Here is a 26,991-nt window from a genome sequence, read left to right as displayed (position 1 = left end):
TCCCCAAAATCTCATGAAAAGCTTAATGACTTAAGCTCTCACATCTATCTTTCAGATCCACGGCTAAAATACCCTCAAGAGTCATAAAGGTGGACACATCTATCTTTCAGATCCACGGCTAAAATACCCTCAAGAGTCATAAAGTTTCCAACTTTATGACTTTACATGTACATCAAATGCTTAACTCAACTTCTTAATCCATTAAGACTTTCTAAATGATGCATGGAGCAAAACCAACCATTTAGAACCCATTTTTATGACTCAAGACCCTTACAAAGGTTTGAAAGGACAACTTAATGGGTCAAGAACATGCTATGTTCATGAATCTCCACATCTGTGACAAAAAGGACCAAAAATCATTCTAACACAAGATCTAAATGAAACTTCAACAAGTTCAGAATTTGATACCTCAAAATGGTGCCAAAGGGTGGTGTGATCCTAGATCTAAAGAGCTTCACTCTTCCAAGGTGGTATCTCATTCCTTCTTTCTTCTTCAAATACACAAAACACACACACACACACACACACACACTCAAGCTTAGAAATGAGTCACAATATGGATTAGGGTTGTAAAAACGTGCTAAGAGGATCGAGGCTGATGGAGTGAGAGGAAATGACACTATAATGGGGTTTAAATATGATCAAACCCTAAAAATCAGGGTTTGCATGCTTGGCACGTACACCCTGCGTACATATATACGCCAAACGTACTATGGTGTGCCCTAGTACGCCAAGCGTACATACGTAAGCCTGATGTACTCCTCCATCACCCAAAATCACAAAAATGCCACTAGGGCCTTCGTTGCACTCTTTCTTAGACTTAAGGACCAAAATGCAATATAATTCAGTTATAGGGTTAATTTTTTTTTAACAATTCTCCCCCAATTAACTTAGACTTCATCCTCGAAGTTTGCAGCAACGAATAACTCGGGGTAATACTCCCTCATCTCAGCCTCTGTGTAACATCCCCAAAATACGGTCCCAAGAATTTCTTTTTAATTAATTAATAAAAACCATAATAACAGATTATATCATTCATAAACAAAGGTTCTTATATCAAATCAGAGTAACATCTCAAAACATGATCTTATATCAGAGTATAAGCCTCCCAGGCCTAAACTTCTTGGTGTGTGCCATGCAATCATCCCGAGCTATTTCCTTCGCTTCCGGAAGTACCTGAAACCAAAACTGAAAACCGTAAGCGTTCCCCAACCTACCACATACCATACATAATCACATACTGCAAACAACAACCTAGCCCACTACATCGAGTCCAACCCAGCATCGGACGAATCCAACATCAAGCCCCGCCTGGCATCGAGCCCCACTCGGTATACATATATGTTTCTACCAGGCCCCGCCTATCTTCGAGCTCCGCCCGCTACTCATATACAACAATAACATATAAACAAGCTAGCACGATCACTATACTATAACTGCTAGTCTCAAGGCCCCGCCTATCTTAGGCCTCGCCCCTATTCTGCTACTAATGAGATATGAAACCCCGTCCACACTCAGCTAGTGATGAGATACGAGCCCCCACCCACACTCATCCCCCTACAAGGCATATACAAGTATCACAAAGACAACGAGTATAACTACACCTACACTACTGCCTCGGGTACCACCCGGCACCGAACCGTAGCTCGGAAACATACATATAAACCTTCCCCGGGCCTCGCCCGACATCGGATCTAAATCCGGTATTCACTAACACACATAAATGAGCAAAATTGGTGCCTTAGACCCGTTCCTACTGGAGAAAACTCACCTTGCACTGTTGAACCCTTGCTGATATCCCTCTGGCTGCTATATGACAATTCCCGAACCGCTGCTCCTTCGGCTCTCCGAGCTATCAATACCAAAACATCACTTAGTCCAATCCAAGAATCCTTCATAAGGTAGAATGACCTTTCTACCCCTCCTAGTCCAACTTGATACATATCCTAGGTCCACTACCATGATTAACAAGGCCCAATACTAGGTAAGCTTCCCAAGCCCACTATTTGCCCACTAATGGCCCAATTTGCTCTATTGGGACCAATCCCTTTAATAGGCCTTACCTTAAGCCCATAACATATTTTGGCCCGTACTAACTGACTCCTGATGACCCACTGTGGTGTAAAGGCCCAAAGTCCAAAGCACAGCCCAAACTGAGGCCCAATAACGCAATGTCCAAACTGACAGAGTACATGGGACGTACTCCTAAGTACGCTAAGCATACTGGCTGGTGGCTTGTATGTCGTGCGTACCTCCTTGTACTCCCAACATACAACCCTGTTAAGCCACTTTTCCATTAAGTGCTTAATATGCTACTCCAGAAGCCACAAACACAGATACAAGTCCTTTTCCATGTCCAAATCCATAAAGTCGACTACTTGGTGACTTGCAATCCACCAAATAAGCCCAAACTCAAAAGGTGACAATATACTTCCATAATAATGGCTAGATCTCATGCATGAACACAAATGAGTCCTAAAGGTTGAAACTTTACTGTATGGGACTCATATGACACTAAGGATGGCAACCCTGGACCTAGAAAATGAGTTGAGCCATAAAGGTCCATTCTTGGGACTAAAAGGATCTAAAACTCCATTAACATAGATCTAAGCATATTTAAGGAAAGTTTCAGACTTTATACCTCAAAATGGTCTGAAATGAAACCAAAATCTTGGATCTACTGCTTCCGCTTTGATCCACCACCTTGCTAATCTCTTCACTTGCTTGGAAATGGATTTACAACACCCAAAATGCTCTCTAATGGCCCTTAAGGTTTCAAGAACGCTCAAGAGAGGTTTAGGGTTCCATGGTGGCTATATGAAGATGAGATGGAGGATGTTAACCAGGGTGTTATGTTCTTTATATAGTGACATGCCCTAAAAATTAGGGTTTAGTGACTCTGAGCGTACGTTGGGTGTACCTCTCGTACGCTGGGCGTATGCCTCTCCACACCCGCGATCATTTCCCATTATAAGTTGGGGGTAACCCAATTTACGTTGGGCGTACCCAACTTCACGCATGCATTCCATGCATGCATAAGACTGCCTTGCCACAATTCTTTATTAGGGACTAATAGTGACAACATCTTCATAGTATCACAACTCCTTCATTCTGAGTCTGTTTCTGACGGACTTTATATCCATTAAAAGGTGGGGATAAGCCCTACGCTTTTAGCAACACACCCCGACCGAAACCTTCTCTAATAAAACTCAAGGCCCATAAACAACCGAAACACCCCTAGCCTCGGGCTCTAAAATCCAATAACGGATACTTTCAGAACAGGGTGTTACAACTCTCCCCCACTTAAACTAGACTTCATCCTCGAAGTATCTCCTTACTAACACCCATCTCCCATCAACTGATATGCAGAACGCAACCGATGATTCTACGCGCGGAACCACGTTCCCATGACACTGAAAGCCAACCCGATCCTCCATTTTGAAGAAAACATACTTCAAACTTCTGCAAACCCCAACTACTTCGCATGTAGGAACCATCATGATAGACACTTCTACCAAAACACTATGCTGCATCTTATTTACCTCCCGGATGAATCGGGACCACCCTGGTCCCAACCATTCTGCCATTAACTGGGTTATCGGACTCCCACCGGTTACTGAACCCAGCCCAAACACTCAGTCGCGGCAAGAGACTCCCGAAGGAAACTCTGGCTACCCCAAAACTACTCTATCTAACCTGTCACTCTGGCTCTACCTACCTTGCTACTCTGGCACCCTAAGTCCTAGGATCCTCGATCCTCTAACTTGACTCTAAGGCCTCTACCAGGTCCCACCTGTGCTGCTAAAAGCTCACCGGCCTCGCCCACGGGTCTCACCCAGACTATATCTTAGAGCGGTCTCTCCCTCAAGTCTCACTCATTTTGCTACTATCGCAAGGGCCTCGCCTACGGGTCTCACCCGAACCATACTACTAAGCGACCCTACCCCCAGTCATGCCTATATAGGGTTACGCGGTTCCTAAACCTTCCTAAATCCTCAACCAACTACCCCTTCCCGATCTCCATTCGACTAACTAGGAGATACGGGCCTCGCCTACACTCCACTAACTAGGAGATTTGGGCCCCCACCCATACTCCTCTAACTACTGGCTACCAGTCTGAAAATTCCCAACAACAAGCGCTCCACAGTCTAACATCCTAATTATATCGCGTGCTACCGGGAAAACATCAACCTGGTTTCCCAAACCAGTCTTCTACTACTGCGAATACATGAACTTAATGTCAGAATGTTTCTCAAACTCCCGACTTCCCCACTGGTCTATCCAAATGGCTACCTCGGCTGTTATCCTTCTTAGAAAGGGTGTGAACACATCCAAGTCGTGCTCCTTCTTCAACTCCTGGCTACTGGGATAGTATACTTCGATTTAACTAGCTCCCTACAAGTCCCATCTTGGAAAGGATTCCCAATCTTTTTCTCCATCCAAAGGTCGATCTGTTTCCAGCCACGGTTACCACTGCTAGAGCTTCAAAACTAACCAATACAATATCCAAACCACTCTTATAGACTAACAGGACACTTCCCGAGTCCCACTTACACCCGCTACATCGACTGCATCCCGAGAACCGACCCATAAAAAGGGGATACTGCTATGAACTACCGCCCGAAAATCCATGGTATGCAGATGGCATATGATTCGAACACGAATATAAATGGAATTCTAACATACATTCACTAACATAGATGCAGTACCATACCAACATGATCATGAATAAAACTGACAGAAAAGCAAAAGGTACATACCTGCAACACCCGGTGCTGCTCGCGCCTCCACTATAGACAACTGAAAATCCCTGCTCCCCACCGCAGGCGCCTTTGCTCGGACCTAACGGCCGTCGGTGATTGTCTTTGTGAAATTGAGGTGGGTAACCTTCCAGTAGAAGTGGTCGAAGGCACCAATGTCGGTCCACTAGTAAGAGCTATAGTAGAGATGATTGTCTTTGTGATAATTATTTGGTATGTCACTATCTGTTATGCTTTATGTGCTAGTATGCTATGATGTTATATGATAGTGGTAGGAGGGGTAGGATAGACCCCAGTACCGATCGATAGGGCCGAAGGGGTATGCCAGCACCCAGATTAAGCTACGCAGTATATGACTTATATGTTTATGCACTAGGATGCTATATGAGAGAAGTATGGGGTGAAATAGTCCCCAATACTGGTCGAAAGGACCGAAGGGGTAGGCCAACAACTTGATATGCTAGGCAAGGTATCGATCAACAGGACCATAGGGGTAGGCCAACACCCTGATATGCTAGGCAGTTACTAGTTGAAAGAGACTGAAGGGGTAGGCCAGCACCCTGATATGCTAGGCAAGTTACCAGTTAGAAGAGACCGAATGGGTATCTAGTACCCGAATATGTTAAACAGTATATTTATTGTATGGTATGTGGTATGATGGGGGAACTCGCTAATCTTTGTGCTTACGATTTTCAGTTTTGGTTTCAAGTACTTCTTCCTCGAAGGGAAAGGAGTCGGCATAGTAGCAACGCATCACACACGATTTTCCGCATATGAGATTCTTGGGATTTGTACTCTGACATTGTTACTATCTTATGACATGCTTTTGAGACATATGATATATGGTTTTTATGAAATGAAATAACTTGATGATGTTTTCTATAAATCATTTTATGAATGATTTAATAAAAAATGGAATTTTTGGTCTAGAATTTTGGGATGCTACATCTGCTCCCCAACCTGAGTATCAACCATGTAAGTCATAATAACCCGCACACCTATGCTGAATATACTGCCGAGCCTTGGCTGCTAAACAAAATCCTGAACCAACCTTGGTGCCCTCTCCATAGATAACCAGTTCTCCCCCACTTGGGGTTCGAACTACCACTCGCTGGACCTCACAATCAATCATGGCACCAAACCTGCTCAGCCAGTCCATACCCACTATCACGTATACATCCCCCATGGGAACAGGGATCAGATCAATCGGATGAGGCACCTCGAAGATCTCCAATACACAAACCTGATACAATGCAGATGCAGAAACCCCATGTTTGTTGGCGATAGAAACCCGCAATGGACACTCTAACTCCCCAATAGGTATATCAAACTCCAAATCAAATGATCAAGATACAAAGGAACGACTCATGCCCGAGTCAAATAACATAAGAGCTGGAAAAGAGTTCACTAAGAACGTACCTATTAGGAGCATATACATGAGCACAACATCACATATAAACAACATAATAATAAATAGGAAAATACTAGTCATGATATATGGAGTTGCTCTGGTTTCCTCGATAATGAGTGGAAAAGCACGCCCCCAAGCACTTGGGGGCTCCACCCTCCCTTGGTGTCCATCGGTGATCCTCAAAGTGGTTGGCGCGGGGCCTGTGCTGGCTTGGAGATGAGCAATGGATAATTGACCTTCATATGGCCAACTTGATCATAATGATAACACATCCTGATACTCGGAAACTGGGGTCGGATGTCGCCAATCCCTCGCGTAGTGCCCTTCTTTGCCACATTGGTGGCATACACCAGCAGATCGACAAGTCCCATCATGAACATTGTCGAACTTCCCATAAGTGTGGCCCCTTTGACTCACAAATCTAGCATCAGCGGCCTTGAACCGCTTCGGTGCAGGCTGCGACTGCATGGGTGCCTACCTCTGCTCCCTCGTCTGGAGTTGCATCTCGCTCTCTCGCTGCCTGGCGGCCTCCTGCAACTCCAATAATGAACCATAACGCCGCATGGATACAAACTGTCGGATATCCGTCTTGAGTATGCCCAAGTAATGGGTCATCTGAGCTTGCTTAGAAGCAGCAAACTCAGGACAAAACATGGTCCTCTCCGTAAACATCTTGGTGATCTCCGTCACCGACTCAGTCCCCTGTCTGGAGTCCAAGTACTCCTGGGCCAACCTATCATTGTAACATCCCAAATCTAGAAGGTCAATTATGGAAATAAATTCCCTTTTTAGGGGCCAACTCGTCGAGATTATGGCATAAACTCGGCGTGTTGGAAGCTTTTGGGGTGCGTGTTTTTAAGGACCAACTCGTCGAGTTGGTGTAGGGAACTCGGTGAGTTGGACGATGTTTGAGAAAACCCTAATTTTAGGGTTTTGCACCCTATTTAAAGACCTTAAATCCATTAGTTGGCCTCCTTACCAGTCTCCTTGTCCAAAAAACCCTAATTTTGTGTATTATCCTTCAAGGTTGAGTGTGTGAGCTTGTAGTGAGCTTTTTGAGTTGGTTTTTGGTGTTCTTTGGAAGGAGTTTGAAGAATGAAGGTGCTTATTTTGGAGGGAAGGCTTTGGATCCAGAAACTCTCCATTTGTTGCAGTCCCTTTGAGGTATAAAGACGAAACCTTGTGTTGTTATCTTCTAGATCTCTTTGTGGGATGTTTTAGCTTGATTTTTTGGGGTGTATGGTTGGGTTGTCCAAAGGTTAAGGGTTTCAAGGGTTATTATGTTAGATCTGACCCTTTTATGACCTCTCTTGGCATAAAGTTGCAAGCTTTGCTAAGTCCTAAGTACCACCCATGTATTAAGTCCTTTATTAAGCCATTTTAGGCTCCAAGGTTCCTTTCTTGCATGCATGGACGTAAAGTTTGAAAGTTTACATGATAATCCAGCCTTGGGATGCCAGATCTGTGTTTTGGGACTATGTTTTGAGAGTTTAAGGGTTTAATGGGTTAAGCCTCACTCTATTAAGTCAAGGATTCGGGTATGGGTTCATTGTAGTGGTTTTTAAGGGTAAAGTTGGAAACTTTACCCTTCTAGTTATCATTTGGGAAGAGATCTGAGAATGGAAGCTTCTAGATTCGATGGAAATGACTTAATGCATTAAGATGTTTGATTCCTGGCCAACTCGGCGAGTTCATTAGGAGAACTCGGCGAGTTGATGCGAGTTTTGTCGGTCTGTGCATTTAATGGAGGAACTTGACGAGTTGAAAGACAACTCGGAGAGTTGGGTCAACTTGGACCATTGACTTTGACCTTTGACTTATGTCTTTGAACAAGTGTGTCCCAAGTGGTACTTGTGGTAATTTGAATTGTAATTAAGGGAATTATGGGCTTAAGTCAAGGCTCGTATGGGGTTGGGCCCAATTTGGAAAATTGGTCCATTAGTGGGCTTTGATGGATCTAGTAGTTTTTGGTATTTTGGGCTTGGACAAGGCTAGGTTGGGGGTAAAATGGTCCTTTTACCCCAAGTATGGACTTTTGGTTATGGATTGGAGCCCAATTGTTAATTGGGTGTATTATTGATATGTCTAGTTCAGGAAGCCATCAAGGCAACAACTAATGATTCTTTTAGTGACCTTCTACAGTGCAATGTGAGTCTCCTCACTATATCAATGGGTCGAAGGCACCAATGCCGGCCCATTATGTGTTATGTGATATGATAGTTGTTCTGTGATATGTGGTATGCTAGTTGTCTCTGTGATACTTGCATGGAAAACCTCGGGGGTGCCCGAGGTAGTTGGATATTAGACCATAGGGGTGCCTATGGCATTCCATGCAAAGACCATGGGGGAACCCATGACATTACGAATTATGACCATGCAGGGGAGCCCATGACAATTACATGTATGTTGTATGCTATTTTGGGGTTATATGTTAAATGGTATTTTGAGAAACACACTAAGCTTTATGCTTACGATTTTCAGTTTTTGTTTCAGGTACTCCATTTTTCAAATGAAAGAGCTCCGGACGATTACAGAGCACGTACCACATGTTTTTGCATTCTGTGAATTACTCTGATTTAACGATGTTTGCTAACTCTTGGTTACCTTAGTTTCATGAGAAAGAAATGTTTTCACGATTTATTAATCTAAAAATAAAAAAATTTATGTTATGATTTTTGGAGCGTTACAAGTTTAAGGGTTAACAGTGCACCAAAAATAGTTAAGAAAGAAAGAGAAAATGAGAAACAAGAAATATGAAAAATGTGTCACGAACTCATCTCGCCGGAAAATATATTTTGGCCGGAGAAGATGACCGGAAAAACCATACTTTTTAGGAAAAGACGTTGGAAACCGGAAAAAAACCCTCTATTACTAGTCATAATGGTATGTGTTAAACAAAAAACAAGTTTAAAGGTTAACATTTGGATGTGATTATTTTGAACACAGGTTAAGATATCATTTGGATGTGATTATTTTGAACACCGGTTAAGATAACATTTGGATGTGATTATAGTATGTCATTATCCTCAACACAAATTACATTACACGATATTATGTTTAAACACTAAATAAAACGACACCTAAAATCTACTTGCATATAAGAAAAGAAGAAACCCAAAATAAAAGATTTTATCATATCTTTATGCTGAGGCACCTCAACTGAAAATCAGAGATCCTCGCTGCAAAAACTCGATGGCACAACCGTAATTTCCAAACGACCCGTCCATTCTTCTCCAGGCTTCAATGTAATCGGCTTCTCTATCGCTGCACCATCCACACATAGCATTTGCTTGTACTCATCGTCTCCTAAATCCGTCATTGCTTTTGATTTCTTGTCCCATGGATTCCACACCACTAAACAAGAAAAATACATCATGTCAAATTACTTCATTTGACTTTTTTAGGTCAAACACACAAAGTTTCAGATTCAACTTCACGTTGATTCTTTGGTTATTTGGAAAATTAGTCTTTCGGTTTGACCTCAAAAGTCAAGAAAAGTATACGAAAAACAACTTACCCACATCCGGTAGCCCTTCCTTCCTCAACACATACGTTCGCTTCCTTTCATGATCAAGTACAGCAACACAATTTGGAGAACTAAGATAAACACGATCGATCTGAAACAACGTTACATTAAAAAAAACATGACTAAAAACGTATGTTTTGAGAATTAAGAAAGTATAAAGACAGATTTACCTCGGATTCAAAAGTGATTGCATCTCCTTGCTCTGTAAACCGTTCTCTTTTAAAAAGGTTGTCAAAGTAGTCCATGGTTTCTAGCCCTTCGATCCTCACTTCACTATGAAATGAATCAGCAGCATGAAATTTCAGTAATTAAAAAACACAAGATTTCATAAAATTAAATTCCAAAAAGAAAAACGAAAAAAAATACCTGATGTCAGAAACAGAGAGATACGAGTGGTAAGCAAACGAGAAACTGAAAGGCTTCCCATTCACATTCCTAATACGAGATGTTAACGATAAATTCCCATCCATCCCCAGGCCAACTCTAAGACGAAACTCGAAGCTGCAGAAAAAGGACATCGGGTTAAGCCAAAAAACATGGCTTAATGTACTAAGACACTAATATTGTGAATTTTTTTTTTGGAATGTACAATGGGTAAAATGGTCATTTCTTTGGTCTTGAAAAGAAACACTTTATCCATACACATCATTACCCATTCCGTATAGGGCTTAGTGGGACTGTTTGTGTAAAAATTAAAAAATGGTTGAATTAGGGTATGGTATACTTTATTGGTAAAATAGGTGAAATTACAAAAATAACCTGTGTGGCCAAAATTTGAGATCTTCTTCGGACGGTTTGAGTAGCAAATCGACAAAAGATTTCCCGTGGGAATCGTTGGGGGGAAGTGGCGGAGGATCATCATCAACCGTCCAAAGTTTGTTTCTTGCAAATCCATGTTGCTCAAGTGAATCACAATTACCAAACTATATGTATGTCAAAAGGTAGACACAAACCAATAAGTCAACTTTCATTTCACCATTGCTCATAGCTTTATAAATTTATAATGCACCACAAAACTATAAACATACCTGAGGAAAACAAATCGGAATGCCTCCTCGCATTGCCTTTGGTGGCTTAAAGATTGCCTGAAATTGTTAAAGAGTAAAGCCTAATATATATCATCATCAGTTTCACACACACACACAAAAAAAAAAAAAACCCAAAATAATTTTTTATTAAATGAAAATGAAAGTTAAGAAAAAAAAAAAAGGCCACACCTTGCTACTTGTAAACAGAAGTTCTTCACCTCGTTCATTTCGCCATGAAATCACCTGACCTCCATGCAAGCTAACCTATAAACATATGCAAACACGGACATGAATTAGCAACCTGCTTTCATTTATTTATTTGTTTATTTTATTTTCTTTTTGTTACAAGATTGTATTTTCTATTTCTTGTTCTTATCTAGGCATTTTATTTTGAACTATTTACCTAATTATAGCATTAGACTTTCGAAAAACTTAATTATACTTTGAAGAATCTATCCAATTAAAATATAATAGCAGTGAAAACTGCTATAATAGGAAGAAATGAAAGGAGGATGTATTTATGGAAGATAAAATAGTAACTAACTCTAGCTGAAGCTCCTTGTGGATTCCGAAGCACGATTTGCTCGATTCCATTCCAGTCTTTTGTCCTTTCCAGGGCCAACCTGGAATCCCAAACCGCTGCAGAGTGCCCCATTTTTCTTACCTCTCTTGCAAAAACTAATAGCTAATTAAAATCTTTTAAATCAGCAATTACTTATTCCGATATTTTCCAAATCAGACCCTCAAAATATTCCATTAAGACACTTGGGATTCAAACATGAAACCCCCTTGAATTACAATCTTTGAAAACTGATGCTTTTATTCACGCCACCTAGCAAAGGATAAGATGGACAAAAGTCAAGATTTTGATACAAGAATTTAGAATCCTTACCAAATATTCAACACCAAAAAGATTCAAATGAAAAAAATTTCAAACAAGTAAAAAACACATGTCCTAAAACATAATTACACATCATGGTTTCAAGACTTTTTTTTTTCTTTTTCTTTTTGATAACTTTACCTTGGTTAATATAATAAACTAAGAAATTGATAGATGCATGATCTAGTACCTGAAGTTCAACCAAAATAAACACTCAACATATTTGTCAAACGTGTATACTTAAAAGTACTCTATCTCACGTGAAGAGTCAACTTTAAAGTTTAGAAGGAATCTACCCATAATTGTTTAATTATTTTACACTTCATCATATAACAATTAGCAAAAAAATCAAACTAATTTCTTATTTGATGCATAAACTCCTATCTTAAATTTGACACAAAAAAAAAAAAAAAAAACAACGAAATTTTCAAGTAAAAACGAATCAAATGAAGCATAAAACTAGCAAAACACATGAACTTAACTAGATAACTCCTTTCATCCTTAAAAGTTTCGATTTACATTTTGGACGAATATAGAACAACTTTTTTTTAGCAATTTCATCCTTCAACAAAACGACTCTTCATCCAATCTTTTACCAAAAAGGTATTTGAAGAATATCAAGTTTGAATTTGTGTTGAACTTTTTGATTTGAAATATAAAAGAGATTGTAAACTTTTTTGAAATAGCCCGTAAACTACAACCAGGGGTGAAACTTTTTACCACCAGCCTGTTGGTGAAAATTTATTGGACAATACTCGATTATTGTTAGTAAATAATCAGACCCAAAAAAGATTCTAAATTGGACTTTTAAAAAAAAACTGGGGAGAATTCACTCAACATTTCCATGGAAAATTTCCTAGAAATAATTCCAACCCACAATGAACAAAAACCCGCATCCTTAAATTGAAATCCAAATCAAAACCTCAAAATTAAATTCAAAAACAAAAACTTTGATTACAAAGTGATTAGGGTTTCCCTCAATCAAATTCAGACTCCCCCAATCCCAACTTTTTCCCCAATTTCAAGAAAGCAAGAGCAAGAACACAAGTTTGAAACAGTTTGCATCGCACATTACTAAACGAGGATAATCAAACTTCCAAAACAAAAAATGAACCCAATTCCACAAATTGGATCTAAAACCTCACAGGCAGACCTTCTGCAACAGTAACAAACTATATCTGTAATAATAACCACAATAAGCAAGGAAATCATCACATATAAACGACACCCACTTGAGGAAACAAGAAACAGTAGATAAAGAACCACAATACACGAACAAACTGAATCAACTTACAAAAAATTTCACATACATTGATGGTTTGAGATGCGTAAACCGCTTGAAAGAGAGAAATATGAGGAGAATTCAGGAACTTTAAATAAAGTTTGGGGGGTTTTGTTTTCGGTTTTTAAAATACTGGGAAAAAACAGAATAAAGAAACATGGGGTATGAGGCAAGATTGTGAAAACATGTGCAAGAACATAATAAAATAAACTAATTTAAGCATAAATTAAGGGGAAATAAATGAAGGGGTACCTTGAAATTTTTATCTGCTTCGGAGGAGGGGAAGGACGTGGAAGATACGTGAAGTACATGTAGATTGTACAAACGGTCAAGATTTGAAAAAAACTACAAGAAATTGAGGAATTCAGAGATTTATTCAATTATTTTTTAATTTAAATTGTCGGAGGGGACAAAAAGGATTCAACTTGATGAATGAAATTGGATCAAGACGATGGTAGGAGTAGGAGTAGATTGTCAATATTATCACTTTGCACCCATCTTCTACTGCATAAATACATTTAGACCCCTCGTGTCTTTTAAACAAATAGTGGGAAAACTTCATTCTCACAAAACGGAATTCGGTTTTCAATCATTTATGTCTAACAATCATAAAATTGCTTACGGAAGGCTAATACAACGGATGTCAACCTATTTTTTTTATAACCATTTACAGATCTTATATATGTGATCTATTAAAATAAATCCGATATATTTGTATTTTTAAAATGGATCGAATAATGGAATGATGACAATGAAATTTGTTGTGAATAGGGTGTGTCCTTATAGGTTTTGGAGTGCGATATAATCCATCGTACCTACCCATAGTCGTGTATGATATGAATTGGTAGACATATATAATGTGAATCAAATTAAAAGCTGAAGTCATCAAAAAGATATTACACTAAAAGATTAAGTTCTTGTCTCAATTCACTTCCATGAATATTGTTTGTTAATTGTTAACAACTTGCTATATGGCATTTTTTTGTTATATCAGGTTTCAATTTGGTCATAACAATTACGCATATGCAAATAAAAGAAAAATAGATTTGAATTGAATAACATCTAATAGATTAATCATGTGATCACATGAGCTCATTAGTAAAGCATATGTAGTTGTAATCGAATTGCCTATAGCGAGATGCATTCATTCTAATGTATGATTGGATATCAATGAGAAAAATATCCAAAGAAGTCTCCCTCAAACGTATTACACATACTCTCCAAGATTCAAAGTGTCATAGTTGAATACTAGTTGAATGCTCTAATCGACAACATAAGAGGGAATTTAGGGGGTGTTTATTTTATCTTTTCAATCAACTTTTAGCCTTTATCTTTTCCAAAAAGTTAAAAATGAGGTAAAAGATGTTTGGGAAAAGGAAAAGATCTTTTAAAACCAACTTTTCAGAAAAAAGGAAAATGAGCATTTGGAAAAGTCACGTATGCGTGATTTTTTGGAACTTTTGAAGCCATTGACATTTAAATTACTCATATACCCCTCAACTACCACTACCCTAATCAATAAGCCCTTGGAACTTTTAGTAATTTTACATGTAAAAGTTAAACCAAACACATTTTAAAAACAACTTTTGACTTTTTTTTCTCAAAAGCTAATCCAAATACATTTTTAAAAACATCTTTTGTAAAAAGTCCTTTTACAAAAAGTCCTTTGGCAAAAAGAACTTTTAAAGGTAAAAAGATATCCCAAACACCCCCTTAGTGCTAAAGAAAACCCTTTTGAATTCCGAAAGAAGCTTTAGATGTAACATCCTAAATTTTCCAACCAATTTAAACTTTTCAAAAACAATCCATATTCCATTAGTTATTACAAAAAGGTTTCCAAATATTATATTATCATAGTATCCCAGAAACAACATCATAAAAATGGGGAGCGGTACGATCACGCCTTTGCCTTGCCACGATCTTCTGATGTACCTGAAACAATAACTGAAAACTATAAGCCCGAAAGCTTAGTGAGTTACCCTCAAAATACCCATACACATACAACCATACACATACGAAAATGAATGACATACTATGGGTCCAGTCAACCATCGGGTTGGAATACCCCTGACCCTCAACCATCGGGTTGGAATGCCAACATACTACGAGTCCAATTATCCTTGGGATGGAATACTCCCGACCCACAACCATCGAGTTGGAATGCCCACACTCCTACATATACAATGACTATTATGGGTCCAATCATCCATCAGGATGGAATACCCCAGGCCCTCAACCATTGGGTTGGAATGCCAACATACTACGAGTCCAATTATCCTCGGGATGGAATACTCCCGACCCACAACCATCGGGTTGGATTGCCCACATACTATCGAATAAACATGTGTACCTATATCAGATAATCATATAACAATCTACTAGACAACATACCAGGGCTTTATCATCCTCGGGATGGAATACCCTCAACTACCATACAAACATGTGCACATATAATAGGTAATCTCCTACCAGCATATAGACAGTCAGAACTAACCAATCGTACTAGCACGTAACCATCCTATCTACTAGGATACCGAGCTATCATATCACCATAGTAACTATCTTAAATAACAAATTAAAGGGTCAATCTTGGTGCCTTAGACCATTGAGTATAATGAGGATAATTCACCTTGCAAATGCCGAACTGAAGAGATGAGATCAAAACTCCCGATCACCGCCACGAACACCACCGCCTAAAACTCCATTGAAACCATAACCATCAGAGCCCAAATTACCAAAATACCCTTTAAAGTTAAACTGGTCAACTCTTGGTCAAAGTCACAGTCCTGGTCAAAGTCAACCTTCCTGGTTGACCCTACTCGCCGAGTCATCCTAGTGACTCGCCGAGTTCATGAACTCAGAACCCCACAATTCGCGACTAGACTCACCGAGTCACCCCTTGACTCGTCGAGTCCTTCAATCCGAGTCCTAGCCTGTCCAACTCACTGAGTCACCACTCAATTCACTGATTTGCATCATAACCAGATGGGTTAGGGTTTGCGACCCAACTCGTCGAGTCTAAGAACAGACTCGTCGAGTCTACTTAAGTCATCCTCATTCAAACGATTTCAGACCATCTCACTGCTTCCAACTTATAGATCTGGACTCCTAGGGATAGTTTCACACGTAAAGTTTCCAACTTTATGTGCATGCAAGGCAATATAGGCTCAACACAAGCTGGAACGAAGGTTTAAGACAAGAATGCTCTTATACATGCACAAAGGCTGATGCTTTATGCTTCCATGGACCAAACCCATCCTAGATCTGAAGTTGCAACCTCAAATCTAGTCCCTACACCCGAAATGGATCCCAATCAAGCTAAAAACCCCAAAACCTTAACCAAGTATAGATCTAAAAGGGAAAAGCTCAAGGTATCATCTTGTTACCTCATAAACGTGCCCAAAATGAAGTAGATTTCGGATCTACAAGGATTCTTTGATGCTAGCCTCTTTATCTACAAGCTTCCTTCTCTACATTCCTCATCCAAAGCTCAAATCTCTTCAAGAATGAAAGATCACATGTTTTTAGGGTTTATTGACTCTTAAGGGTAACAAGGAGGCTGAGGGGAGGACATAAGGTCCTTTAAATAGGGTGCAAACCCTAAGATTTAGGGTTTTCTCTTCCCAGCACTGAACACACGCTCCAACTCGACGAGTTAAATCTCCAACTCGCCGAGTCTACTTTTCCATTTACACTTTACACCCCTGAACTTGGGATGTTACATTAGAATTCGTACACGTGGAATCTGGAAAACATGCATAACATATTTCCTTTATGTTGAGCTTAGGGCTTAACAAACTGGCTACCTAGTAGCTTCGTATGTGTTGATTCTTTCCGATCAACAACTTTTTAGTCTTTAGACGTTGCTTCCTTATAACATTTATAAAGTTCTTCTCAGGATGTATTAAACTATTTACTACATGTCATGATTATGTGACACAATAGGGTTAGATAACATTGACAACATTGATAGTAACAACATCTTGTTATATGAATGCATATACTAAAACAATCTCACTTATTCACTTATGCAACTGTAACAGTATAGGTGGAGCTAGAATCAAAAGATAACGTGTAGCAAAGCATTTAATGCTACCTACATCAAATAAGTATATACATATCATGTATATTTAACGAAAAACATCTTTATTGTGAATCTCAACTTATTCCCTATGTCCTTTTACATACACGTTGTTTAGTGTCAAGCATAAGGCATGGATCACATCAGCCTTTCTATACTTGATGATCTTGTTTCTCGACCAACATTGAACAAATGAGATAAACTTCATTGAAATAAACAATTTTCTTGATCACGTCCATGCATTTCAATCAATGGAAGGTCTGGAAAAATCCTTTTGAAAAAGGAAAAGTCCTTTTGAGTACTTACACCTTGTTACATATATCCATTTGTGACTAAATGTATTACAAATTACCATGCAGATAATTAGATAGAAATCTCATCCATATGTAACGTTGAAGGTCATGAACAAAATGAGAAACAAACTTAGTTATGTGTAATTCATTTATCTTAATTAACATATTTATATATATTAAAATTGCTTTGTCAATGATATCACAAATGGGATGATATTTCCTAAGTATATGTTTGTATCTCTAATGTGATTGTGATCCTTTTTATCGAGTGATCACAATATTTTTGTCACTAAAAATATTTTAATAAGTATTGAGACATTGGCAACAACTCCAAGAAACGAATTTTAGACACAAAAACTTCCTTGGTCGCATCACATGTTGTTATGTACTCACATTTTCTAGTTGAATCGAAAAATATATCTTGCTTTGAACTATTTTAGCTAATATTGACATTGTCATATTTATACACATTTTAAGACAATATTTTATTAATATTTTGATTATTTGCAAAGATATATGATACTTATGAGATTAAATTATATTTTGCAGCCAAATGAACAATCTTGAAGAATAAGGACATAATTGACAAGAAGTGGAACTTTGGAGGATTGAAGAATTAAAAGAGGAAAAATCCATGCAAAAATCCCAAATCACACTTGGGCATGAATTACATGATGTGGAGTGAGCATTCCAGAAGATAAGTGCACTGGAAGTCAGAGTTCTTGCCCGATAATGACTCATCTCAAATCACGACGTGAAACCCATGTTCACGCCGTAGAGCGCGAACATTCCCAAAACTATATATATATATATATATATATATATATATATATATATATATATATATATATATATATATATATATATATATATATATATATATTCATTCACTTTCACGATATGGGGAGGCTCGGAAGATTTTCAAAGAGATTTCTGGAGAAGAATGTTCAGAAAAATGGAAATTAAACATTCATTGAAGGAGATTTTCTTTAAAGATCAAGAGATTGAAGATTATATTCATCATCCGAGTTTGGTATACTATGATTATGTCTTTTATTATTGAATTTGTGTTTGTGTTATCAGCCATGAGTAGTTGAATCTAGTAGCTTCCGTTTAGTAGATGAAGCTTTAACTCTATGGTTTAGTTTATTGATTTATGGAATTTAATTGTTGGTTATGAGCTTGTGTTTGATTATCTCTACCTAGAATGTTAATATTTGATGCTTTAGTGCTTGAATTCAGGTTTTGTGTAGCTTAGTGAACATTAAATTACATGAACTTGTTACCTATATTTTAGTGACCATTAAATTGCTAGAGCTAGAATCGACCAATCTTAGATAAGTAATAAAAGTAACTAATTTAGCTGTGTTGGAGAAAATAAATTGTGACCACAATTGTGTTTATTTTGATTAATCTTACATAGCTTTTCTACATCTTATAACTAATTATGTGTTTGCCATTGTATGACCATACACAGTTTTACATGAATTAGTGAAAACATTAGTAAATTTGGACTTGAATTGTTAATAAAATAATAATTGATAACCAACATTAACAATCCATAATTAGTAGCTAACCATAGAGGGGAAATGGATTCGAACTACATGGAAGTATTTTTAGTAAATGATTGAATCGTTAGTTAAGTGATTAAGTTTGTCCGAACTTGCAAAATCAGATTAAAACTACTTAAATTTTTGCTTGTTTTTAGATTAATTTTTAATAGTTAAATTAGTTAATTAAATCCGTTCCTTGTGATCGATACCCAACTGTTTGTGCTATATTATTTTCAACAAGGTCCACTGCCTTAAGTAGTAATAGTTAGTTAAATAATTGGTAAAACTAATAGGCGTAACAATATCACGACATCTTTTGACGTCGTTGCTAGGGAACGACTATTTAGTTTTAAATTTAATTGTTTTAGGTTAATCGATCATTTTTGTAGGGTTAAACCTGCAAAAAGTTAAATTTTAGCATTAGTTTTTTTTTTTTTTTTTTTTTTTTTTTTTTTTTTTTCTGAATTACTAAACTCACGATGTGAATTCAGTTGTTTTACATTTTATTTTGTTTTAGCTTCTGTTTAGATTTTCTGCTTCAACACGAGGTGGTAGCATTACCACATTGTGGTGAACGTTCAGTAGGAGTTTTTAATTACTTTTTGTTTGTTTTTACATTTTTTGTTTTTATTTTTATTTTTATTGTAGTAGTACGTAACACGTGGATCCAATACACCTTTGATACCACCCGCTTGAAGATCCAGAGTTAGACCTTCGTAAAAAGAAGGACAAGAACGTTGGAGAAACCAACACACTAAAGAAATCACCATTCAAATATCTTAAACCGATTTTTGGTAATAAGAAAGGAAAGAACCTAGGAGAATTAAGCAATCCCTCGAAGGACGAAAGCAAGGTTGAAAGCTTTGAGCAAACTCCTAATACACAAGAATCTGAATACGAGTCTGAACCCGAATTAGAAAAAGAAGAGAGTGAACCCAAAGACAAGCAAAAAGACAAAATTGCGGACATTGCCGACATTTCGATGGAAACATACAAGAAGAGAATTCGAGAGGACACTGGTCCAGGCCACGATTCCCACCACCACCACATTCGAGCTTAAGGGACATATTCTTTCCGCGCTTAAGGACATTCCATGGTTGCCTTATGATGAATATAAAAAGCAAAAGGAAGAAAGATTTAGGAAAACTCACCGAGGCTTTTACCAAGAGGAGCAACCACAACCGAAAATAAATTTGATTTAGAGTCCATGCTTACTAGATTCGTGGAGGCTTTGGAAAAACGACATGATGAGACCGATGCGGCGGTGTAACATCCCGAGATTTTGCAGGTATTTTTGAATCTTTCCTTCATTATTATAACTGTCATTTTTAGTCCTTAGGGTTAGGAGGATATAGCTATGAGATGCCCTAATGAATAATAACACAATTTTGGATCAGGAAGAGTACGCTACACGTACATAAGGGTACACTAAGTGTACTAGGTGCGCCCTAGTACGCTGGGGGTACTCATGTCAGGTGAAAACCCTAATATTTAGGGTTTGGGATGCTATATAAGTGTCCTTATGAGCTCATAACCCTCTACCATTTCAGCCTCCATAGTTTTGAGTTGTTTTCCCCAAACCCTAACCTCTTTCTTGAGTGTATGATCTAAAAGTATGTGTTTTGAGTAGTAGAAAAAGAAGAAATTGTATCAAGGTGTTGGAGAAGTGAAGCAAGCTTGAAGATATGAGATTATCTTGTTGTCAAGAAGCTCCAAGAGGTAAAAAGCTTCTTCCTTTATGCTTGTATAATGTATATCTTGCCTTAATAACTTTATGCCATCTTTCTTGTCCCAATAAGTCCTAAGTTTGTGCATGTTATGTTTCGGACGTGTTAAGTTATCCTTTCAGACCCTATGAAGGGTTCTAAATGATAAAAATGAAGTCCCAATGGCTAGAAGTGTCCCATGCAAGTAGTAGAAAGGTCTTAATGGATTAATACCATGTATAAGGGCTTTTTGGACGTCTAAAGTCTTAAAGTTTGAGACTTTATGGTTCTGAGGTACATTTAGTCAATGGATCTAGAATATGGGCTTAAGTGCTTAAGTCATTAAGCACTTATCATGATTCTATACTTATCGAGCGTACGCCCCGCATAATCCATTGTACGCACCACATACATAGTCAATTACCCTGATGGTGGTCAACGTAAGGCAAAGTACACCTAATGTACGCCCTCTGATGGGCTTTTGCGATTTGGTTTCGGATTGGCCCACATTTGGGCCAGTGTGGTTTGGGTCTTTGTTGGGCTTTCTGAATAGAAGTGTTTTGGGCCAAATATGGAAATAGACCTTAGGGTGAGGCCCAATTAAAGAGGGGCCCAATTTAGAAAATTAGGCCAATTATGGGCCTTGTATTTTGGGATTTTAGATTAAGGAATGGGAGTTGGACCTTGGCCCAACTGAAGGAAAGGATAGAATGGATTGTTACCCTATGTTTGGACCCTTGGTCAAGATTGATATCCCAATTGTTGACTTAGTAACTGTTATTTTGGATAGTTTGGGATTTTCGATGAGACAGCGGTCGGAGACTTTTAGTCTAGTTCAGCACTACTTGTGAGGTGAGTTTTCTACTTGTGAGGTGAGTTTTCCTCATTGTACTAAAGGGTCGAAGGCACCAAATCCGACCCTTTTGATTGTTATCCTGGTAGATAGTATGTTGTTATGATGTTATGATTTGTTAGATCGGTATCTTGGTAGATAGGATAATGCCATGCTTAGTGATCTGTATGATCTGTGCTTGTATGTTGATTGTTTATGAGTTATGAGTATATCGACATATGTGTGTGTATGGTTGGGTTGAGGCGGTCCTGCTTTGTGATGAAGGCCAACAGTCCCAGGGTGACTGGGATAAACTGAAGGCCCTGTGAGGCGGTCTAATCAGACTGAAGGTCCGACGAGCGGTCCAAATAGGTTGTAGGCCCTGCGAGGCGATCCAGAGATATTGGAGGCTCGAGAGCGATCCAGATAGGTTGTAGGCCCTGCGAGGCAGTCCAGTCATGCTGATGGATAAGTATGCATGCTGTTATGCTCTTTTTTTCGGTGTTGGTACTTCGGGGGAACTCACTAAACTTCAGGCTTACAGTTTGGTTTATGGCTCAAGGTACTTCAGAGGATCGCGGGAAGGCGAAGGCTTGATCATGCACCTCCTCATGTTTTGTGTTATGATTTTGGGAATTATTCTGATGACAAACTATTTTGAAAACAATTTTTAATAAACCGTGTTTTTGGATGTTTTAAAAAGTTTAAAATTTTTGTGAAATTTATGGATGTTACAAGTTGGTATCAGAGCCTTGGTTTGAGTGAATTGGAGGAACAATCGTGTGAATCTAGTCTCAAACTAAGGAAAAGATACTCAAAATGATTTTCAAATGGTTTACAAATGGTTTTCAAAATAATAAAGGAGGATGCGAAGTGTACGATCAGCCGAAGCAAGTAAGTAGACCCTAAAATATTGTATAATTGTTTGATAGTGTGACATGTTAGAACAACATGTTTGTGATAGGCTAAGGATCTTCAGGAATTGCATGGTAGAATCGCCTGATTATATGATGCCTAATAGCCTAGGGTTATGATGGTTTTTGAGCATTACAACATTCCTATGGTGTACATGCGACCCTATTTGCTTTGGATCTAGGTTTTTCTCAAGTTATACACGCAAATCAATTTTCCAAAGCAAGAACCCTAAACTAGAATACAATTTTTGGATTCATGAAGAAACTAGGGTTAGAAGAACACCTTTCTTGTTAACTAGTAGTAACAAGCAATCCTTTCTTTGATCTTGACTTTCAAAAGCTTAGTACCTCGAGCGTTGAACCTATAATGGAGTCATAAACACCACAAGAAAAGAATGAGGAGGAGGAGAGGCAGAAATTGGCTAGGGTTTCTTCTAGGGAAGCAGTGGCCGATTTCATGAGGCTAGGGGTTCCATTTATAGTTGAGGCTGCGAGGGTTTTCCACTGGAAACCCTAATTCCCTTGCTTAGGCCCTAAGCAACACATGGACCCCCACATGGTAAGCCTTGGAAAAAAACTCTATGGGCTTCCCATAGATTTTCGTCCACCCTATACCAATAGGATCCATTAGCCCAAACTATAACTATTACTGATTTACATAATCAGCCCACGTTCTTTTAATCAGTCTCTTTTGATCACTAAATTAATTCCTAATCAATACTATTAAAATAATATGATTTCTCAAATAATATACTATTCTTATATTATATTAATAAACCATTTAAATGACCTGTTTCTCCAAAACTCATTCTATCCAGTTGTTATGCTGAAGGCAACCCAAAAGGACCATGCTACTATCGAGTCAAGTACATACCAATTTGAGTTATGGAATTCGCCACCTAATCCAATTGTATCCCACTTGGATAAGTCTAATAACTATAACAACAAGTATAAATTCAAAATCTGATTAGCAATCGTAGCTCTCGAAAGCCATTGTCGAACTCTGGCCTAGTCAATGATGCGTCCTTTAGATAAAGGATCATATAATCCTCTTTTTAGCAAGATATCGTGTAGACAAATACATGGAACATAATCATTCTCAATGTACAATAATTTGTTTGACGACTTCTAATTTGTTTGACATAGAACTTAATTGAATACATCAATTCAGTCCAGACCGGGCCCGACTCATAAGTCAACACCAAATCCTTGAGGTGCCCACGATATCGCTTTTACCCTCTTAGGATAAAATGAACAGATAAACTTTGACTTATATGATTTTACTATTTACTCATCAAATCGCACACAACAATACATTTTATAACATCAAGTTACTGATGCGTTTACACATTATCAATGCACAACCAACTTGTAAACAACAACTCATATATCTCAGTTTAAAGATTATATGATATTATCGTCTCATAATCACTCGTGATAAATTCTGTGAAGTGATTCACATGAGCATGGGTTTAATCCAATACTCATATCTTATTTCAAAGTTACTCATGAACGTTGTAGCAAACCTTTTCTATGTCTAAAAACTCGGACAATCTACAAATCAATTCATGACAGTCTTGCCTTGTAACGCCCCGATTTTCAGGTACTGGTTATGTGAGGATTTTATTGATTTCAAGGCCTACTCGACGAGTTGGTTGCCCTACTCGTTGAGTAGCAACGGGCTGGTTCGTGTGTTTTAGTGATCTACTCGCCGAGTCCAAGAAGGAACTCGACAAGTAGGAGCTGGCAGATAAAACCCTAAATCTGGGGCTATTGTGCCCTATTTAAAGGATCATTGGCGTTCCCCAGCCTCCCCTTCACAGCTTCTTGGTACTCTTAAACCCTAAATCGTGTGTGTGTGTGTGTGTTTCTTTGGTGTGATAGAGCTTGGAAGAGAGGGATATTGGTAAGGTGCACTTGGGGAAGCAAGGAAATCAAGGCTATGAACTCGTGGGGAGCTAAGAGATTCATCAGTTATCACTCTCTGGAAGGTATTAAGCTGCTTCTTTGGCTCATCTCTCTTTTAATCCCTTTTCGGTGGGTTTTAGGAAAGGCTTTTGGTGTTTGAGCCAAGATCTGAAGCTGCAACTTCAAATCTGGACTCCCTTTGGTCTCTAGATCCATAAAAATAGTAGCTTGGTCGAGTATGAGCTTCCCCTCAAGTGTTGAACTTCACTTCAATTCTATTTTTGTCATTTTAAGGGCCTTAAAGCTTTGCATGCACGTAATGTTTGTAACTTTACGTGATAACCAGGCCTTGGAAGGTTGGATCTATAGTCTGGAACCTTTGCATGGCTTAAAAAGCATATGTATGGATGAAGGATTGAAGGGACTCAGCGATTCGCATAGTCGAATCGGTGAGTCATATGGAGATGGTCCTGAACTCGACGAGTTGGATGAACAGCTCGACGAGTCCGATGAAGATTGTCGTGGACTCGGTGAGTCAGTAGAGTGACTCGGCGAGTCGGTTAAGGTTCTTACCAACCGTTGGATGCGTGTGAACTTGTCGGGTTGAAGGGGGAAAAACTCGACGAGTGGTCAAGGGGTTTCGACCGCGAACCTTAGGAACTCGACAGGTCACTCTGGTGACTCGGCGAGCAGATTAGTTATGTCGGGAACTCGGCGAGTCGTTGGATAGACTTGACGAGTCCAAGTCAACAAGGACTGTTGACCCGGGCAGTTGACTTTGACTTTGACGTTGAACAAGGATTGACCAGTTGACTTCTGGGGTATCTGGGAATTTATGAACATTATGATGTGTTTGGGTATAGGTGGTGGAGTTTGTGGCGGTGATTCAAGAGTTGAGATTTCTACTTCCAGTCGATAGTTGTAAGGTGAGTTATCCTCACTATACTCAAGGGTCTAAGGCACCAAGGCTGGCCCTTTGGATTGTTATATGGTTATGTTATGCTAGTAAGATTTGTTAGATCGATATCCTAGAGGGTAGGATAATATTATGTAGTATGTGCTATCATTTGTTAGATCGGTATCCTGGTAGATAGGATGGTATTATGTGCTATGTGGTATGATCAATTAGATTAGTTGTTGTCTATAGACTGTTATGCGATTATCTGTTATCTATATTTGTGCATATATTTGTTTGGTGGTTGAGGCTCATCTGCTTTGTGCAAAAGCCAATAGACCTGGGCATTCCAAACTGTTGGTTGTGGGTCGTGAGTATCCCATCACGAGGATGATCGGACTCATAGTATGTGGGCATTCCAACCTGTCGGTTGTGGGCCTGGGGTATTCCATCCCGAGGATGATTAGACCCATAGTATGTGGTCATTCCAACCTGTTGGTTGTGGGCCTGGGTATTCCAACCCGATGGTTGAATGGACCCATAACATGTTTTTGTGATTCTATGTGTATTGCTGTGAGTATGCGTATTTTGGGGGAACTCACAAAGCTTTCGGGCTTAGAGTTTCAGTTTATTGTTTCAGGTACATCGAGAGATCGCGATAAGGCAAAGGCGTGATCATATAACTCTTCACCTTTTTGTTATGGTTTCTGGGAAAAACTCTGATATAGACTATTTTGGAAACAAAGTAGTAATAACTATTGATTTAAAAATGTTTTGAAAAGTTTAAATTTGGCGTAAATGTTATAGGTGTTACATGCCTCATTACTTCCAAAGTATGATCAACTATGGATAATTTGAACAGTCTTATTATTCTGGAAGTAAAACATGCAAAAGTGAAACAATAGTAAACAATTGACACAAGATAGTAAACTTTACTCATAAATAAATCTCCATTACTTAATCATCAAATGTCAATTACATTTATCTATTACAAGTTTCTAAACATCTATCTAATCACTAAAACTAATATCGTCCTTTAGGCTCATGCTTATCTCATGTTGTGAGTGTTTAACCTTGCTCAGACTCTTTGTGAGGGGATCCGTTGGGTTCTCCTCTGACGATACCCTCTTGATTATGAGGAGTCCTTCTTCTACCCGATGTCTGATGAAGTGGTATTTTCTGTCGATATGTTTGGATCTACCATGATCCCTTGGTACCTTGTTTAAGGCAACTGCTCCTTCGTTATCACAGAAAATCTCCATAGGATCCTTTATGTCTGGTACAACTCCAAGGTCTCCCATAAAGTTCTTCAACCATATTACCTCCTTCGACGCTTCTATCGCTACTATGTACTCTGATTTACATGTTGAATTAGCCACGGTCTCCTGCTTGGAACTTTTCCAAGGAACTGCTCCTCCATTTAGGGTAACCACCCAACCCGACTGAGAGCAGAAGTTATCTCTTTCGGTCTGAAAGTTGGCGTCACTATACACTGTTACTCTCAACTCATCACTCCCACCAAGTATAAGGACCCAACCCTTAGTCCTTCACATGTACTTAAGAATGTTCGTTACTACTGTCCAATGAGATTTACCCGGGTTCCCTTGATAACTGCTAACCATGCTCAACACAAAAGCCATATTGGGGTGAGTACATGTCATATAATACATGATTGATCCAATGGCTGAAGCATATCACACTTGACTCATTTCTGCTATCTCGGCATCGGCACTTGGACTCTGAGTCTTACTCAACTTGGTATTACTCTGGATTGGCAGTTCTCCTGTAACATCCCAAGATTTGTCATTTATAATCCTTGGGGATGGAAGGATAAATCCATGAAAAGCCTAAAGATTTGTCATTTATATTCCCTGGGGATGGAAGGGTAAAGCCATGAAAATCATAAAGGCTAAGTTGCAATT

General features: G+C 38.7%; 1 protein-coding gene across 3 annotated transcripts; it reads right to left on the bottom strand.

The window, feature by feature from the left end:
- Nucleotides 1–9,156: 9,156 nt before the first annotated feature.
- On the bottom strand, nucleotides 9,157–13,298 carry LOC145005284 (Galactose mutarotase-like superfamily protein). 3 transcript variants are annotated; one of them, XM_078964362.1, is made up of 9 exons: nucleotides 13,140–13,298; nucleotides 11,270–11,557; nucleotides 10,915–10,989; nucleotides 10,726–10,782; nucleotides 10,457–10,620; nucleotides 10,064–10,198; nucleotides 9,868–9,970; nucleotides 9,689–9,788; nucleotides 9,157–9,525 (listed from the first exon to the last, which is right to left on the bottom strand). In XM_078964362.1, exons 2-9 carry the CDS (start codon nucleotides 11,378–11,380, stop codon nucleotides 9,338–9,340), a joined length of 933 nt encoding a protein of 310 aa, XP_078820488.1. In that variant the 5' UTR covers nucleotides 11,381–11,557; nucleotides 13,140–13,298; the 3' UTR covers nucleotides 9,157–9,337. The 3 variants fall into 3 exon arrangements, with proteins under 3 accessions (XP_078820488.1, XP_078820487.1, XP_078820486.1); XM_078964361.1 differs by lacking the exon at nucleotides 13,140–13,298 and adding an exon at nucleotides 12,900–13,076; XM_078964360.1 differs by lacking the exon at nucleotides 13,140–13,298 and adding an exon at nucleotides 12,916–13,076.
- Nucleotides 13,299–26,991: the final 13,693 nt, after the last annotated feature.

Source organism: Lactuca saligna, chromosome 7 (genome assembly GCF_052625555.1).
Source record: "Lactuca saligna cultivar CGN05327 chromosome 7, ASM5262555v1, whole genome shotgun sequence".
Classification (NCBI taxonomy): Eukaryota; Viridiplantae; Streptophyta; class Magnoliopsida; order Asterales; family Asteraceae; genus Lactuca; species Lactuca saligna.
The sequence above is the reverse complement of the archived record's forward strand: the minus strand, read 5'-3'. Positions and strand labels throughout refer to the sequence as shown.